The sequence below is a fragment of the Heterocephalus glaber genome, unplaced genomic scaffold (assembly GCF_053883595.1).
Source record: "Heterocephalus glaber isolate CG9 unplaced genomic scaffold, H.glaber_assembly_v1.0 deba00000122, whole genome shotgun sequence".
In the NCBI taxonomy this organism is placed as follows: domain Eukaryota; kingdom Metazoa; phylum Chordata; class Mammalia; order Rodentia; family Bathyergidae; genus Heterocephalus; species Heterocephalus glaber.
Window position 1 is genome coordinate 3,911,585 of NW_028258138.1, and position 15,352 is coordinate 3,926,936.

The window sequence follows — 15,352 nt, forward strand, 5'->3', positions numbered from 1 at the left end:
CACACCTGGGCACACAGGTGACCTAGTGCGGGCGCCTGACCCGTACCCTGCACCCCAGGTACCAGATCAACGCCCGCACCGAGCTGGCCGTGCGCTACAATGACATCTCGCCACTGGAGAACCACCACTGCGCCGTGGCCTTCCAGATCCTGGCCCGGCCCGAGTGCAACATCTTTGCCAATGTGCCACCCGAGGGCTTCAAGCAGATCCGGCAGGTGGGGCAGCAGGCCCTGCAACTGCAGAGGGCAGCATGTGGGGCACAGGGCAGCGTCCCCTAGACTGTGGCTGGAGGCTACTGGGCACAGCAGACCCCACAGGGGACCCTGGGCCCCCCTCCTGCCCATATCCACCTGGGCCCAGGATGGAACCCCAAGAGGAGGGGTGGGAGGGGCTGCCATGCCCCAGACATCCCAGCAGCCTGCACAGCATGGCCACAGCCCTGATCGGCTCCCTCTGAGCGGAGACTTGTGTCCGTTCTGCAGTCCAGGACACTGAGGCTCGGGGAGGGTGGGTGACCCACCCAGGGGTCACTGCCCTGCAGTCTCCCTGCTGGCACCTGCCACCCATGGCCTGGCCACCCACCAGCCTGCCCCATAACCTTGTCCATCACTCGTTTGTAAGGGAGGGGGTCACGGCGTGAACTGGAGAACTGGGTGGGCTGAATGGGAGCCGACCTCTGGACCCCGTGACTGTGACCTTCTGTGGCACAGGGTCTCTGGTCTTCTAATTTAGGACCTCTGGGTCTCAGTGTGGCTGGCCACATGGGCCCTAAACTAAGGACAAGGACCACTGGAGCCGGCAGAGGCCAGGTCTGCAGGCACCTTGATCTTGTACTTCCTGCCGACCTGCAGGACCGAGGGGTGCTCATGTGGGGAGGTCTCCAGTCTCCCAGGGAGGTGGCTGCACCTTCCCATGGGGACCTTGGCCACTGAGACCCTGACGGCTGAGCCAGCCTGGGGAACACAGTCTCCCCTGAGAAGTGCTAAGTTTCGTTCTCAGAGAGCAGCAGCCTCTTGGCCATGGTGCCCCTATATCTGCCCCAGAAGGTCAGAGCCAGCTGCATTTTTAATTCCAGTCGCTATTGAGTCACCGATTCCTGGTACAATTGCCCTCCAAGCTGCAGGCTTTCTACCCTCTCTTCCACGTTTATGGAACTGCCCTCAGCGGAGCCCTGTGTTGCCGTGATGATGAGCTGTGGCCCACTCCCCTCTGGAGTGGGTAAAGGGGCAGCTGTGACGAGAACCCCACAGGGCCTCCCAGCACCTGCCTGTGGGGAGCCCCCAGGAGTAGGCTAGAGCCCCCCTGTCTATGACACAGCACCCCAAAAGAGGAGGTTCAGCTGACTGGAGGAGCAGCCGCCCTCTAGTCTTCTTCACATGGCTACCATGGGGACTTGTAAGAGTTTCCTGCTTCAAAGCTTGACTGGTTTTCAAATAAGACTTTCCTATCTGGGCAGGTGGCACACATGTGTGATCCTAGCTATTCGGAATGCTGAGGCAGGAGGATAACAATTTCAGGCCCAGCCTGGGCAACTTAGCAAGAACCTGTCTCAAAATATAAAATGAGCTGGGGATGTAGCTCAGTGGTAGTGCACTGTCCGGTGTACTCAAGGCCCTATATTCCATCCCCACTGCTGCAAAAAAAGAAAAAAATTCTCCTGAGGGTAAAAATCAATTGTCTCAACTTTTTAAAAATATTGTCGTTGAAGATTTTGAAAGGTAACTGAATACGTTCTCCATTAATAATAGAATTCAATCTTTATAGAAAAACTGCACGATTCAAAACACAAACAATATCACCTCAAATACATACACTTGAGACTCCTTAGATTGATTGCCCTGGCTTTTGTATTTATTTTCTTGGAAAAGCAGAGAACCATTCCTGGCACAGAGGTGCTCTCTAAACATGGAATGGATGGATGGATGGTTGGATGGATGATGGATGCATGGATAATGGATGGATGGATGGATGATGGATGAATGGGTGGATGGATGGATGGATGATGGATGATAGATGGATGATGGATGGATGGATGGGTGGATGGATGTATGATGGATGGATAATGGATGGGTGGATGGATGATGAATGGATGGATGATGGATGGGTGGATGGATGGATCATGGATGGATCATGGATGGATGGATCATGGATGATAGATGGATCATGGATGGATGGATGATGGATGGATGGATGAGGGATGATAGATGGATGATGGATGGATGGATGGATGATGGATGGATAATCATGGGTGGGTGGGTGGTGGATGGATGGATGGATGATGGATGAATGGGTGGATGGTTGGATGATGGATGGATGGATGGATGGATGATGGATGGATGGATGGGTAGATGGATGATGATGGATAGATGGGTAGATGGATGATGGATGGATGGATAGATGATGGATGATAGATGGATGATGGATGGATGGATGGATGATGGATGGGTAATGGATGGGTGGATGGATGATGAATGGATGGATGATGGATGGGTGGATCGATGGATGGATGATGGATGGATCATGGATGGATGGATCATGGATGAGAGATGGATGATGGATGGATGATGGATGGATAGATGATGGATGGATGGATGATAGATGATAGGTGGATGATGGGTGGATGGATGGATAATGGATGGATGATGGGTGGATGGATGATGGATGGGTGGATGGGTGGATGGATCATAACATGGCAGAGGTTAAAAGGCAAATAACCATGAGACCTTGCTCACTCCCTGGAGGATTACACCACTCCTCTGAAAGTGACATTTGTCCTTTCCCAAGGACAGGACCCAAACAGTCCATAAAGTTACCACCACCTTGCAACAGTTATATTGGAGACCACATTTCAACATGGGCTTCTGAGGGTACTAAACATTCAAATCACAGCAGTAATAAAATGTTTATATTTAAAAACTCTGTATATGCACCTTTATAAATGTGTTAATAAGGATGTCACTGAATACATTCTGACTGTGATCATTTCCAAGCCATATATATATATATATATATATATATATATATATATATATATACACACATATAGAGTAGATCAGAGAAAAATTACTCTCAGAAAATCACTTCTTGACATCCAGCAGCAAGATCTGGAAGGAACAAGACCACATATCTACACAACTAAATTTCAGAGAAACTTGTCCTTGGCTGAACCTGCTGGATTTCTCTGCTAAGCACAGGGACTTCGAGCTGGGAGTCAGTCATCACGAGGGCCATGCATGTGGCCTGGCATCACCACCACGCGTGGACAGCAGCCACACCAGCTGCTGTTTCCTGATGGGTGGAAGTTGGACGCATACATGGAGCCGGCATTGGGGCCATGCGTGTGGAGCATGCAGGGTCCCCGTCCGCATGAGGAAGGTGGCAGAACTTGGGTCCCGTGTTAAGGCTTTGTTCTCTCACCATGCAGGGCATGATCACATTAATCTTGGCCACTGACATGGCGAGGCATGCAGAAATCATGGACTCTTTCAAGGAGAAAATGGAGAATTTCGACTACAGCAACGATGAGCACATGACACTGGTAAGTAGGCTGGTTCGGTCTCTAGGGGCTGAAGGGTGAGCTCAGAGCGTGCAGCTCAGACTGGAAACCCAGAAAGTAGAGCCTGCAGCCTGGCCGGGAATGAGGAGCCCAGAGTCCACCTTTGAGGGCACAACTTTTGCTAGGCTGGCCATTGGCAGGGCAGCCCTCCTCCGGGGCTGAGGGCAGCATTTTCCCAGGACAAGGAGGGCCGGAGTATGCCCAGGGCCGGGCCTCTGTAAAGAGCAAAATGCGTGAGCTGTCCTCTTCCCCGGGCCTCTGTAAAGAGCAAAATGCGTGAGCATTCCTCTTCCCCATGCTCAGAGAGGAAGTTGGTTACGCTGCATCTTGTCTAAGTGCAAAGAATGCTTTCTTTTAAAATTAACTGCTTAAAACCAGTACTGTCCGCATGCACAGCCAGAGATGTTGATTAACAGACATACCTGCTCATTGGGGCTGAGCCAGCCTTCCCCCCGAAGGCCAGCCTTCAGGGTCACAGCTGTAGAAAGCAAAGGACAGTGGACACCCAGACCCACTGGGAAGAGCAGCCACTTGTGTCTGACAGTGAGCACCAGGGACGTGTCGCCCTCCCTAGGTCAGGATCTCGCAGAAGATCCTTTCCCTGAGATGAGAAGTGGAGACACCCAGACATCCCTTGTCCTCCAGCCACGTCTCTCAGGACCCACAGGGGACCCTGAAACCATGGAGAGCACCGAACCCTAGGCCCTAAAACACATTCCTGTGATAACGTTTAATCTATAAATTAGGCACAGGAAGAGAGTAACAATAACTAGTAATAAAGCAGAACCATTATCACAACCTGCTGTAAGAAAATCGCCACTGCGCTGCGCTTTGGGACCATTATTAAGTAAAATGTGATCCGGTGACAGTCGATCCCATCAGCTAGAAGGGGGGAGTCTGCGGAGTGAGGACATCCCGTCACAGCGACGAGGCACGTCCCCGGCAGGCCAGAGGGTTCACCTCGCAACCGAAGCAGCGTGCAATTTAAACCTTAGCACGTGTTCACTTCTGGAATTTTCCACTTGACATTTTGGGCCACAAATGGACACAGGCGACAAAGCACAGAAGGCAAAAGGGAGAAAGAAAGGGCAGGAGACTTCGGATGAACAGGAGTCCAGGCGAGAGGGCAGAGAGCAGGTGGTGCCCGGCGGTGCCCAGCCGAGGGCACAGGAGGACAGGTGTGGCGGTCGGGTCAGACTCCGAGCTGAGAGAGGAGAGAGGCCGCCCTGTCCCACTTCTCCCTGCAGGGCGGCGCTGGCCGGCTTAGAAGTCAGGCACCGCTGCCCAGGAGCCCCCGACCACACCCACTTCTTATGGACACAGGCGGGAGGCTCCAGGGGCAGGAGTTGGGGCTCCAGAAGCCAATGCCCAGAAGGGAGCGCGGCACCAGCCTGAGTCCCCAGCCTCCAGGGGCATCTGGTCAGGGGACTCCCCAGAAGGGAGAAGGAAGATTGGGGTCACTGCCAGGAACCCAGGACATGGCCGGCCGGGGTGAGGGTGAAGCCATGGGGACCTCGAGGCCTGACTGAGGCTGAGGGCACAGACGCGTTGAATGGAGCGGCCTAGGCCGGCACATTCTCAACTCCAGAGGTGCCCACAGACCAGGCAGGTTCAGGCCCCATGGACCAAGGCCACTTGGGCCAGAGGGACTTCGCGCCCTGTCACCCGCAGACCTGCATGGCAGCTGCCACTTTGATCTAGGAAGTTGGTGATTCTGGGTGTCTGTCATTGGTGGTGGGTGCCAAGGACACAGGGCACCGCCCCCTGCAGCCAGGATCATCACGGACACCCCATTAGCGCAGGGGACGCTCGGCCACGTCCTTCGGCCTCACCGGCCCTGCCAGGCTCCTCATAGGGCCAGGTACACCATCTGGGCACCAGCACCCTGTAAGTCATGGCGGGCACAGGACAGCGCTGGGGGTGGGCACTGTGTGGGCTGCAGGGCCAGGAAGGCTGGAAGGAGGGGACCCAAGGAGGGGACACGGAGGCTGCTGGCAGGACAGGGGTCCTGGCACGAGTGAGCCAGCTGCCGCAGGGAGGCGCATGTGCAGTTTTCTAACTCCAAGATTGGGGTTCCACCTGTTGGGTGCTGGGGTCGGCAGGGCAGGGCTGTAGCTCCCCCAGTGTTCTGGGGGGTGGAGTGCCGAATCTGGTGCCCTCCAGGCTGTGCAGTGGGGGTTTCCTTCTTCACCCTGTTTTATTTTCTTCTGGTTTTTTGAGGCAGGGTCTCACTGTGTAGTGGAGGCTGGCCTTGAACTCAAAGAGATGCTCCTGCCTCAGCCGCCCAGGTGCTGGGAGTACAGGACCGTGCCACCACACCCAGCCACTCTTGTATTTCTAAAGACACCACATCCTTCCTCAGGTGCTCACATGGCCCAGCTCAGAGCCAGTACTGGGGAGCACACCCAGGGCCTCATGCATGGGAGCCAAGAGCTGCGTCCCTGAGCCACATCAGTGGGTCACGTTGTAGTACTCTTGGTATATGTGGATTGATTTATTGGCTTGCAGTACTGGGAACTGAACCCAGGCCTCTGCACTGAGCTAGCCCTTTGTTTTTATTTTTCATTTTGAGACAGGGTCTCTCTAACCCACTAAATTACCCAGGCTGGGTGTCCGACCCTCCCGCCTCAGCCTCCCAAAGTGCTGTGATTACAAGCATGTGCCACTGTGCCTGGCTTTTAGCACCCTTTTTAACCACTGCATCTTAATGGTGTCTTCTCTCTGTTTTTGCTATATCCCCAACAACCAAGAAATTGCTTTTCAACTGGATGGTTGGTGTTAACCAAATGTGCGTGCCCTGGGTGCCCCCATTCTCCGGGGTGAAGCTGGGAGCCGGGAACCCAGACTGTGAGGGCTGCAACACCAAGTGCGGGGCTGTGCTGCGGAGGGAGGAGAGGCCCCCCGGCCACCCCCTCCCTCCCATTGGCCGCCCTGTGTCCCTGTGGCCTTCATGCCACCGCCTCTTCTTTCAGCTGAAGATGATCCTGATAAAGTGCTGCGACATCTCCAACGAGGTGCGGCCCATGGAAGTGGCAGAGCCATGGGTGGACTGTCTCCTGGAAGAGTATTTCATGCAGGTAGGAGGCTCGAAAAGCCACCCAAGTCCCGTTGCTGTCGCCAGCCTCAATGGTGTCACAAAGTTGCCACCCACCACCACAAAGGGAGGTGCTCTTGGGGACAGACTCGTCAGGTAAACTGGCCAGAAGCAGAGGGGCCCAGGTGTGAAACACCAGATCAGCTCACAAGCACAGCAGCAAGGCGGTGGCTCCACAGACGACAGAGGACAATAAGCCACCTAGCACAACCCTAGCAGCCCAGCAATGCCTTTACAAACACCCCTGCCTGCCCCTCTGGGTCCCAGGACTCTGCCCACATGCCCAGGGCAGACCGAGTTCCCAAGGAAGGCAGGCCAGGCCACATGCACTGGGAGCTTGCTTTGCTCTTCCTCCAAGAACCACGGTGCTCTGTGCCCCAGGTTCCATGGCATTCCTACCTTTAACGTCACTGTCCCTGGCTCTCCCTGCAGAGCGACCGTGAGAAGTCGGAAGGCCTTCCTGTGGCCCCGTTCATGGACCGAGACAAAGTGACCAAAGCTACAGCCCAAATTGGGTTCATCAAGTTTGTCCTGATCCCGATGTTTGAAACAGTGACCAAGGTGAGTGACCGTCACCCCACGCTGATGATGCTGCGGGCAGTCCACGTGTGTGCACGTGTACTCACATGCAGGTGGATGCACAGAGCCCCCCAGACCTCATCCTCGGCTGCCATGGCAACAGCTGCAGGGAGCCTTTTCCTCCCCACTGAGGGCAGAGCTGCCCTTGGATGCCCTCAGGCTGTGACACACACACACACACACACACACACACACACACCCCGTCCTGATGTCGCCTCCCCACGCCTCTGCCCACATCACCTTCCCATCAGCGTCCTCCAAGGCCCAGCGCCCGTGGCCCCTGCCCAAGATGTCCAGCCTGAGTGCCCGTGTCCTAAGCAGATCCATCTCTCAATACCCGCTCACCCCCTCCCACCAGCGGCTCCTTCTCCTGAGGCTCCTCAAACCGCTCCACCCTTTCCTGTCCCCAGCATTACCAGCCAGGTGGCTGCTGTTGTCTGTAGGAGGCGGGGAAGGGCATGGCCTGGGGAGGGACAGGAGGGCGGGGACTGACAGCCGTCCTCCAGCCACCCTGTCGCCTGAGGGCACCGGCCTCTGCCTCCCCAGCTCTTCCCCATGGTGGAGGAACTCATGCTGCAGCCCCTGTGGGAATCCCTGGACCACTACGAGGAGCTGAAGCAGCTGGACGATGCCATGAAAGAGGTAAAGGTGTGTGCCAGCCCCGGTACCCAGCGGGGAGCACAGTTCTCCTCCCAGAAACCAAGCCCGCAGCTCAGTCGCTGGAGCCAAGGTCACAGGCAGGCGAGGGCTGCATTCTTCGCACAGACCCTGGGGCCTCAGAACCCTGTGTGTGCGCCTCCGTGCCAGGGACCCCTGCACTTGAGACCCCACCAAGTCCCCACCTGACACTGGCCTCCGGCATGGTCTCCTCGAATCCTGCCCGGGACTGTGCCACCCTGGAGCACTCTCCCTGTGTCTCATGCACCCTCCAGCCCTGGCCTTGGCCCCTTGATGCCTCCTGGGCCCTGCTTTCTCCCCTTCCCTGAGGCTCCCCTGAGGGCTCTGTACCCCAGTCCATCTTTTTGTCCAGGGAACCTAGAAGCCCTGTGCCTATCCCTCAGCCACCCCGTGTGCACTGCCAGGCATGCTATAGGTGCTCCATAAATGTGCATGCATTAAAATCCCGACCAGAGATCCTGACTTCCCTAGTTGGCATTTCCTACCCAGAGGTCACAGAGAGGTCTGTAAAACCATGAAAGACTAAGAAATACAGAGGGACGGATGAAGCAGGTTTCCCCCGGTCTTGACCCCCAGGGAGGGCTGAGGGTCTCCCCTCACCAGGCCATTCCCTGAGCTACCTCTGGGAAAGACTTATGTCTCCAAGTGCTGTGCCCGCTGCCCAGTGGGGCACCGGCATCTCCCTGGCACCACCTAAAGGGGGCATGAAAGGGAGGAAAGCCCAGACCTGCATGGTCCTGACCCACTGCCCATCCTCCATGGCTTTGGGGACTTCAGGCAGCCTGGGCTCCTGGCCTGTGCAGTCGACTGGGCAGGTCACTCTCACCAGCGCTGTCCCTGCAGAGCCCATGGCGTCTGTCCTGGCACCTGGTGCTACCATGCCTCCCAGGACTGACGCTGCCCACTCTGCTCCGTCCCAGCTACAGAAAAAGACTGAAAGCTTGGCCTCAGGGGCCACCGAGAAATCCAGAGAGAAAAGCAGAGACTGGACGAAGAGGGAAGGCAGCCCATCTCCAAACTGATGTCTCGGTGCAGAGGTGCACACGGTAATTTAGACTGCAGTGGGGGGACCCCGAGACCTGTGCATGGAGCCAGGTAGGGAGGGTGCGTTCGTTGCTGGGTGGTCCCTCTTCCTGGGCCACCACCGGTCTCCCGGGATGGGACCCCGGGCCCTTGGGCAGCCCTAACCTCCCTGGCTCAGGTGAAGTCTCTACCCTCTTAATATTGCGCACTGGGATTAAACTCCAGCACACACACCAGGGACACAACCCATATCCAAACCAGCGCACACAGAATATTTATACATAAGTGAAAACTCAGTCCCTTGTGTGTAGGAATCAGAATTAGCCTTCAAAATATACTTCAGCAAATAGAAAAAAACATAGGATCTGCACTACTTACAGGAGAAAGCTTTGTCTTGTTTTGTTTTGTCCATGCTAGGCAAGTGCTCTGCCCTAGAGCTGCATCCCCGGCCTTTTTTTTTTTTTTTTTTAATGCATTTGAGCCAGGCGTGGTGGTGCACACCTGTGATCCCAGCCACTCAGGAGACTGGGACAGGAGGATCACAAGTTTGAGGCCAGCCTGGGCAACTTAGTGAGATTCTGTCTCAAAATCAAAAGTCAAAAGGGTCGGGGAGGTAGTTCTAGAGGGGAGCACTCACCTAGCAGTACTACAAAAGGTAAACAAGTAAATAAATGATAGAAGAAAGCTGGGGATGGAGCTCAGTACCACCTGGGTTCGATTCCCAGTACCACCAAAAGAAAAAGTGCAGTTGAAGTACTGTAAGCTTTTCCAAAATAAAGTGGCTGTGTCTAAGGCTTTGCACCTCGTCTCCAGCACATGCTGACAGCCACACCCCCTTCATCATCGCGGGGGGGGGGCAAAGCAGCCTGTGAGGCCGGGTGGGCACAGCGCACACCGTGTCCACCTCTGTCGCAGAACGCGAGAGCAGCCTGGTTTATGATGCGTTTCAGGCACAGGGCTCGGCCTGGTGAAAGCAGCAGCTGAAGCTTTGCCTCTGGCATGCCTCCTTCTGCGCCCCAGCTTTGCCAAGGACAAGCCAAGGGGCCCAGGTGTCTCCAGCTGTCTGCACCACAGAGCCCAAATCGGCCGTCACTGTGCTTTCAGATGGAGGAGCAGAGTGCTGGTCCACACCAAGTGCCGGTGCTGGCGTTTAGTCTTTAATGAGCAGCTCAGGCACAGGGTGACCTGGATTCTGTCCTTGCCCGTGTTCAGCGCTGTGTCTATGACCGTGCCCTTTCGAAGCAGCTGCATGTGATCCTGGATGCTGCAGTCCCCATGGAGGCAAACCAGGGGTCCTTTTCCTTCTCCTTCCCCGAGCAGAACAAGCCGGAAGCGGCAGCAGGGCTGCGGGCCGTGGTGTGGACCGCCTGGCAGAGCCTCGAGGGACCTTCATGCCAGGAAAAGTCGCCGTGGGCGCCTGACACCACCAGACCACGTTTTCTAGGAACTGTTTGTTCACTGAAACAAACAAAACAAAGGAATTCATGATGCTGTACAGAATTTTTATTTTTAAACTGTCTTTTAAATAATATATTCTTATACGGAAATGGGTACTGTCCTTTTTCTTCGGTAGAGTTTTGCATCCCTGGCTGCTTCTGCTGGGTTCTCCCGCGGGGACAAAGGATGCTGTTCTTTCCCCACCGTGGATCTCAGAACAAGTGGCCGGCGTGGTGGGACGCGGATGTCCATGTAAATTCCGCACTCAATGTCGGGACGGTGCCAGGGCGCGTCCTGTGCTCATGCGTGGAGGGATCCTCGGTGCCGTGGGTGGTGTTCCGAGTGGGCCAGGTGTGACAGCGGAGACACCAGCCTGACGTGGGGATGGTGAAGGCTGCGTGCCTGCTCTCAGGGCGGCGGGGACTCAACATTTAGACCTCGGCACCATCACAGAGGGGGAGAGAGGTCCCTTCCTGCTCACCTGCTTTGAGGACAGGCACTGGGGACATTCTGGGGGCTCCATGTCCTCCAGAGTCCCAGCTTGTCGAGGTCCAGGCACACACACAGCCTGTCCTCAGGCTCCAGCGTCTTGCTTGACAGAAAACAAAGAGAGATGCTAAGGTCCCCCGCGGCCTTGGACGGGGCCACCCCGAGGCGCCTCAGCTCTGAAGCACTGACTCTGGAGGCCACCAGGTCATCTGAGTCGCATGGACCTTTCGTGCCCGGGCTGGCTCGGTCTCTAAAGAGCCTGTGTTCCCTCCTGGCGAGCTCCGGATGTCACTTCCTGTCCTAGAAGAACTCACCTGGGGCCGGGACAATTCCTGCCATTCTCAATCCAGCTTGGCACAAATTGGGACCCTGGTTCTACACCTCTTCTCAGTTCTGCTCGTGCTTTTCATTTTCACCCCACGAAACTGATACAGAGGCTGCAGATGGCAGCCACCTCTGTCCCCATGGAACTGCATCCCGTGCCTCGTGGCACTGTCCACTCGAGCTCACAAACAGCAACTTCTGGCGGCCAGCTTGACAGGACGGAGAAAGCCTTGGACAGCAGGGCAGCCTGGATCCCCAGGGCCCTCAGCCCACCGGGGTGTTACTGGGAGGCGCTGGAAACAGGAAGCGGCCCCCCTCCCACCCCCTCTGCTTCCTGTCTGCTGTAAGCCGAGGAGCTTTGCTCCCCTGTTCCCTTCCAGGTGATGTTACTGCCTCACCGCGGCCCAGAGACCATGGAGCCAGCCAACTATGAATCGAAACCTCTGAAACCTTGAACCAAATAAACCTTTCCTCCTTTACATTGTTTATCTCAGGTATTTGTCATAATGACAAAAAGCTAACTAGAGCGTGCCTTGCCAGGAGTAGTGGTGCACACCTGTAATCTCAAAGCTTGGGAGGCTGAGGCAGGAGGGTCCCTCTGAGTTCTAGGCCAGCCTGGGCTACACAGTGAGACCCTGTCTCAAAAAGCTGAACAAAAAAGTGTAAACCCTACTCCGAACTGTTTGTGGGAAGGACCTAGGTTGCACGATCCTTTGGGAATCCAATCCCAAATACCTCCCACCCACCCCACTCCCATCCGTGGAAACACTGTCTTCCATGAAGCAAGTCCCTGGTGCCAGAAATCCTGGGGGCCGCTGCTTTAAGTCAGCTGTAGATGACTTCGGGCACGTAACAGTGTAAGTGCTGTATGAGCAGTGGCTGGACTCTGTTGTTTGTGGAATAAAGACCAGAAAGAAAGTCCGTACATGTTCAGGACAGACACTATTGTTTTTCAGATATTTTTGGTCCAAGTTTGGTTGGACATGAAAGCAGAAGCCATGGATGCAGAAGGCTGACACCACACATGACCACAGGTACACACATGCCCACACACACGGCCTATACACCACAGAATCACACGAGTGGATCCTCAGGCGGGTGCACACTCCTGCCCTTCACAGTGTCATGGATTTCAGGCTGTGCCTCCTCCTGGGACAGCAGGACCAGCCGGGCAGAGTCAGTGTGGAGAGGACATTGGGTAACTCTGCATGGGCACTGGCTCTGTGCGGCTGGCCTGCTTTCCAGAAACAGGGTCCCTGAGATGCGGGTCTGCAGCACCAGGCTCCCGAGAGCTCCCATGTGTGCGGTTCCCTCCCCAGAGCTGAGTCCCCTCCCACAGGGCTGCCCTCCTTCAGCCTCCTGAGGCCCAGCAGCCCAGAGCCGGGGAGGATCCCTGCTGCCCTGCCCAGCCACAGGCCAGCAGCTCTTGGCACTGCGCAGTCTGACCTCCGAAGAGCCTTCAGCCTGCTGTCCGTGTCACCGAGCCTGCCCCTCACCCCCTCCCTTCTGTCCCTGCTTGTGTCCCTGTCCTGAGTCAACAGTGAGACAAAGGACTTTCACAGTCCAGGCTCGGGGCTCCAAGGTCAGATTCACTGAGCGGAAGTCCAGGTGAGGCGAGGCTGGGCAGTTCCTCTCTGGTGACTCTGGGGAAGTCGGTCGGAGCTCCTCCTGCATCCAGAGACTCACTGCCTGGCTCCCCCACCCCGCCCACCTCCCCTGCTTCCTCTTACCAGGCCCTTGCAATGACATTCATGACTCTGGCCATGTGGACAACAGGGCCAGCGTCCCTCACAGCATGAACCCCAGTGCAAAGCCTCTCATGTTCCCGGGTTCCAGGGACTGAGTCAGTGTCCCCGGTGCTGGGTGGTTCTGTCCCATACGATGAGCAGCTCAAGTCCCAAGCTGCTCAGGCCCTTTCCTGCCGCCCTGTTGGAAAGCACAGCCACCCCTTCACTGTCCCTCATCACAGCCCGAAGTGACCAGTCATGCCATTTGCCCAGGGCGGAGTGGCTTCCTCTGTCCCAGGGCTTTCACCGTCAGCGCTCCAGGGGGCTGGACCTCCCGCTCTGCGCAGCTCCCACTGCCGTGTCACCATGTGTCCTGCTGCAGACCCTGTCCTTGCCTTACACCTGGCTGTGCGGCTCCTGGAGCTGAGGTGCCCGAGAGCACTGCCTCCCTCAATGTTTCCACATCCCACTCCCGGGGCCGACACTGCCAAGAGGGCCGTGCACCCCAGCAGGGGACCCAGGGGCTCCTCCTTGCTTTTGCCTCTGGAGATGCTCTCTCACCTTTGACCCTGCCACCCACGGAAGTCACCAGACTCCCTGAGCACCTGGGCTCGGGCACACACCGCTGGCTGCGGAACTGCCACTGCCAGGCAGCATGTCTGTCATGGGCCCACAGGACACAGGGCCACTGGTTTTGGGGTGATCTGTTTGTGGAGACAGGCACCCTGCAAAAATGAGTTCCCAGGACCGTCAGCTCCCTAGGGGTAACCTTGGTAGCTGGGACAGATTTGTAGCTCGAAACTCATTGAGTGAATGAATGAGGGTGAGTCGGGGGCTGCTCACCTAAGGAATCACGCAAGAGAAAATCAGAGTAGGAGCTGTGCTGGGGAGCAAGAGATCCGCCGTGGGCGTGCACACTAGAGAGGGGGCGCGTGGGGGGGGTGACTCCCTACAGTCCCACCTCACCCCCCAGCTTTGCTCCCACGTGAGAAACGGAACGCTGACAGAAGGGAGAGGCACACGTTCCTCCTTGGCACGGCGCTTCAGACTGGCAGGGAACACAGTGGAAACAAGAACATTTGGGTTCTGCTCAGGAACAAAGGGGCAGAGCAGCGAGACCTGGTGACGGGCACCCAGGGGCATCTGCTGGTGGCGGGTACCTGTCGCCCATGCTTGACTCCCTGGCTCCGTCTCTGTGGGCTGAGGCTGCGGCTGGCATGACGTGTGCTGAGCTGAGCTCCCCACCGCTCCAGCTCCCAGGCTGTGCCACTCAGGGTGGTGCCATCTCGACAGGAGGCCACCCAGCAGCCATCTGCCCTGCAAAGAGCCCGCTGGGTGGGGCTTGAACCCTGGATTTCTTGGCTCTTGAAATTTGTGGACTACGAGGACGTCCCTTCTGCCTTAGTTTCCAGGACTGCCATGACAATGGCCACCAAGTTGGGCTCAGAACAACAGAAACACATCCTTCCTGCCCTGAGGCAGAAGCCTGCAGGGCCGCACTCCTCCAGAGTTCCCAGGGGCACTGCTCCCTGACTCTCCCCGCTCCCAGACATTCTGGCCACCTCTGGGGGTTCCCTGGCCTGTGTCAGCATCACAGCCATCTGGCCTCTGTGTGTCTCAGTCCAAATTTCCCTGCCTGTAAGGACACAGGTCCTTGGAGCAAGGCCACCCTACTGCGGTCCAACCCATCTTCACTTGATCTGCAAAGGCCTTCTTTGCAAACAAGGTCCCCTCCGCAGGTCTCGTTCTCTGACCCGAGCCTGTGGTTCCAGAGCGACACAGCACCACCCACCTGTGACTTCTTCCTCTCCTGGTTGTTGTGAATTCTCAGTAAAGTGACATCTGTGGCACTCTCTGAACAGCTTCGGGCCCCAGCTCTGGGCTCCCCGCCCGGGCCTGCTTCAGTCTCTCCCACGAGGTCACCTCGAAGATGTGAGTCCTGCCCAGGCAGGTGCAGCCCTGCTAATTTGCGGCACTTGCTCTTGGCCAGGCTTCCCCAGGCAATCTCAGGAAGGCAGCCACCAGGGCATGTGCAGGTCCAGGTCCCCCCGAGAGGGCCAGGGTAGCTCAGGGTGACAGAGAAGCAGAGAGCTGAGGGAAAAGGAGAGGAAGGAAAGGTTGATCGGGAGCTAGGGATCCAGGGAAACAAATCATGACCATTGTATATTTTCTTGGCTGAATTCACACCTGACAGTCTGTCTTCGATGACTTGGGTATGGATGGAGGATGTATTAGTCTGCTTTATTGTGTAACAAAGCATCCCAAAATGTAGTGGCTTGAAACATAGTGCTCACTGCTTCTCAGTTTTGAGGGCTGACCTGCCAGATGTTTTGAGCCTGGCCATCACAGCTGCATCTGGCAGCTGTAAGACAACCTCACCCAGCGCTGGCACTTGGTTTGATGTGACCTGCAGTTTGCATTGCCCGTCGCAGGGCAGCTAACATG

General features: G+C 56.4%; 1 protein-coding gene across 14 annotated transcripts in view; it reads left to right on the forward strand.

Moving 5' to 3' along the window:
- The window catches only part of Pde9a (phosphodiesterase 9A), a 93,367-nt gene that overhangs the window by 64,509 nt on the left and 13,506 nt on the right, over nt 1-15,352 (forward strand). For 5 of the 14 annotated variants that reach the window (XR_015451392.1, XR_015451393.1, XR_015451395.1 and 2 more), the window contains exons 13-18: nt 59-215; nt 3,425-3,538; nt 6,529-6,633; nt 7,083-7,211; nt 7,776-7,877; nt 8,828-8,953. Coding sequence is in view for 10 of the 14 variants with exons in the window: in XM_087211496.1 (XP_087067622.1) it covers nt 59-215; nt 3,425-3,538; nt 6,529-6,633; nt 7,083-7,211; nt 7,776-7,877; nt 8,828-8,929 (709 nt within the window). In the remaining 4 variants the exon portion in view is untranslated. The other 9 variants (XM_013071350.3, XM_013071352.3, XM_013071355.3 and 6 more) reach the window with 5 other exon arrangements.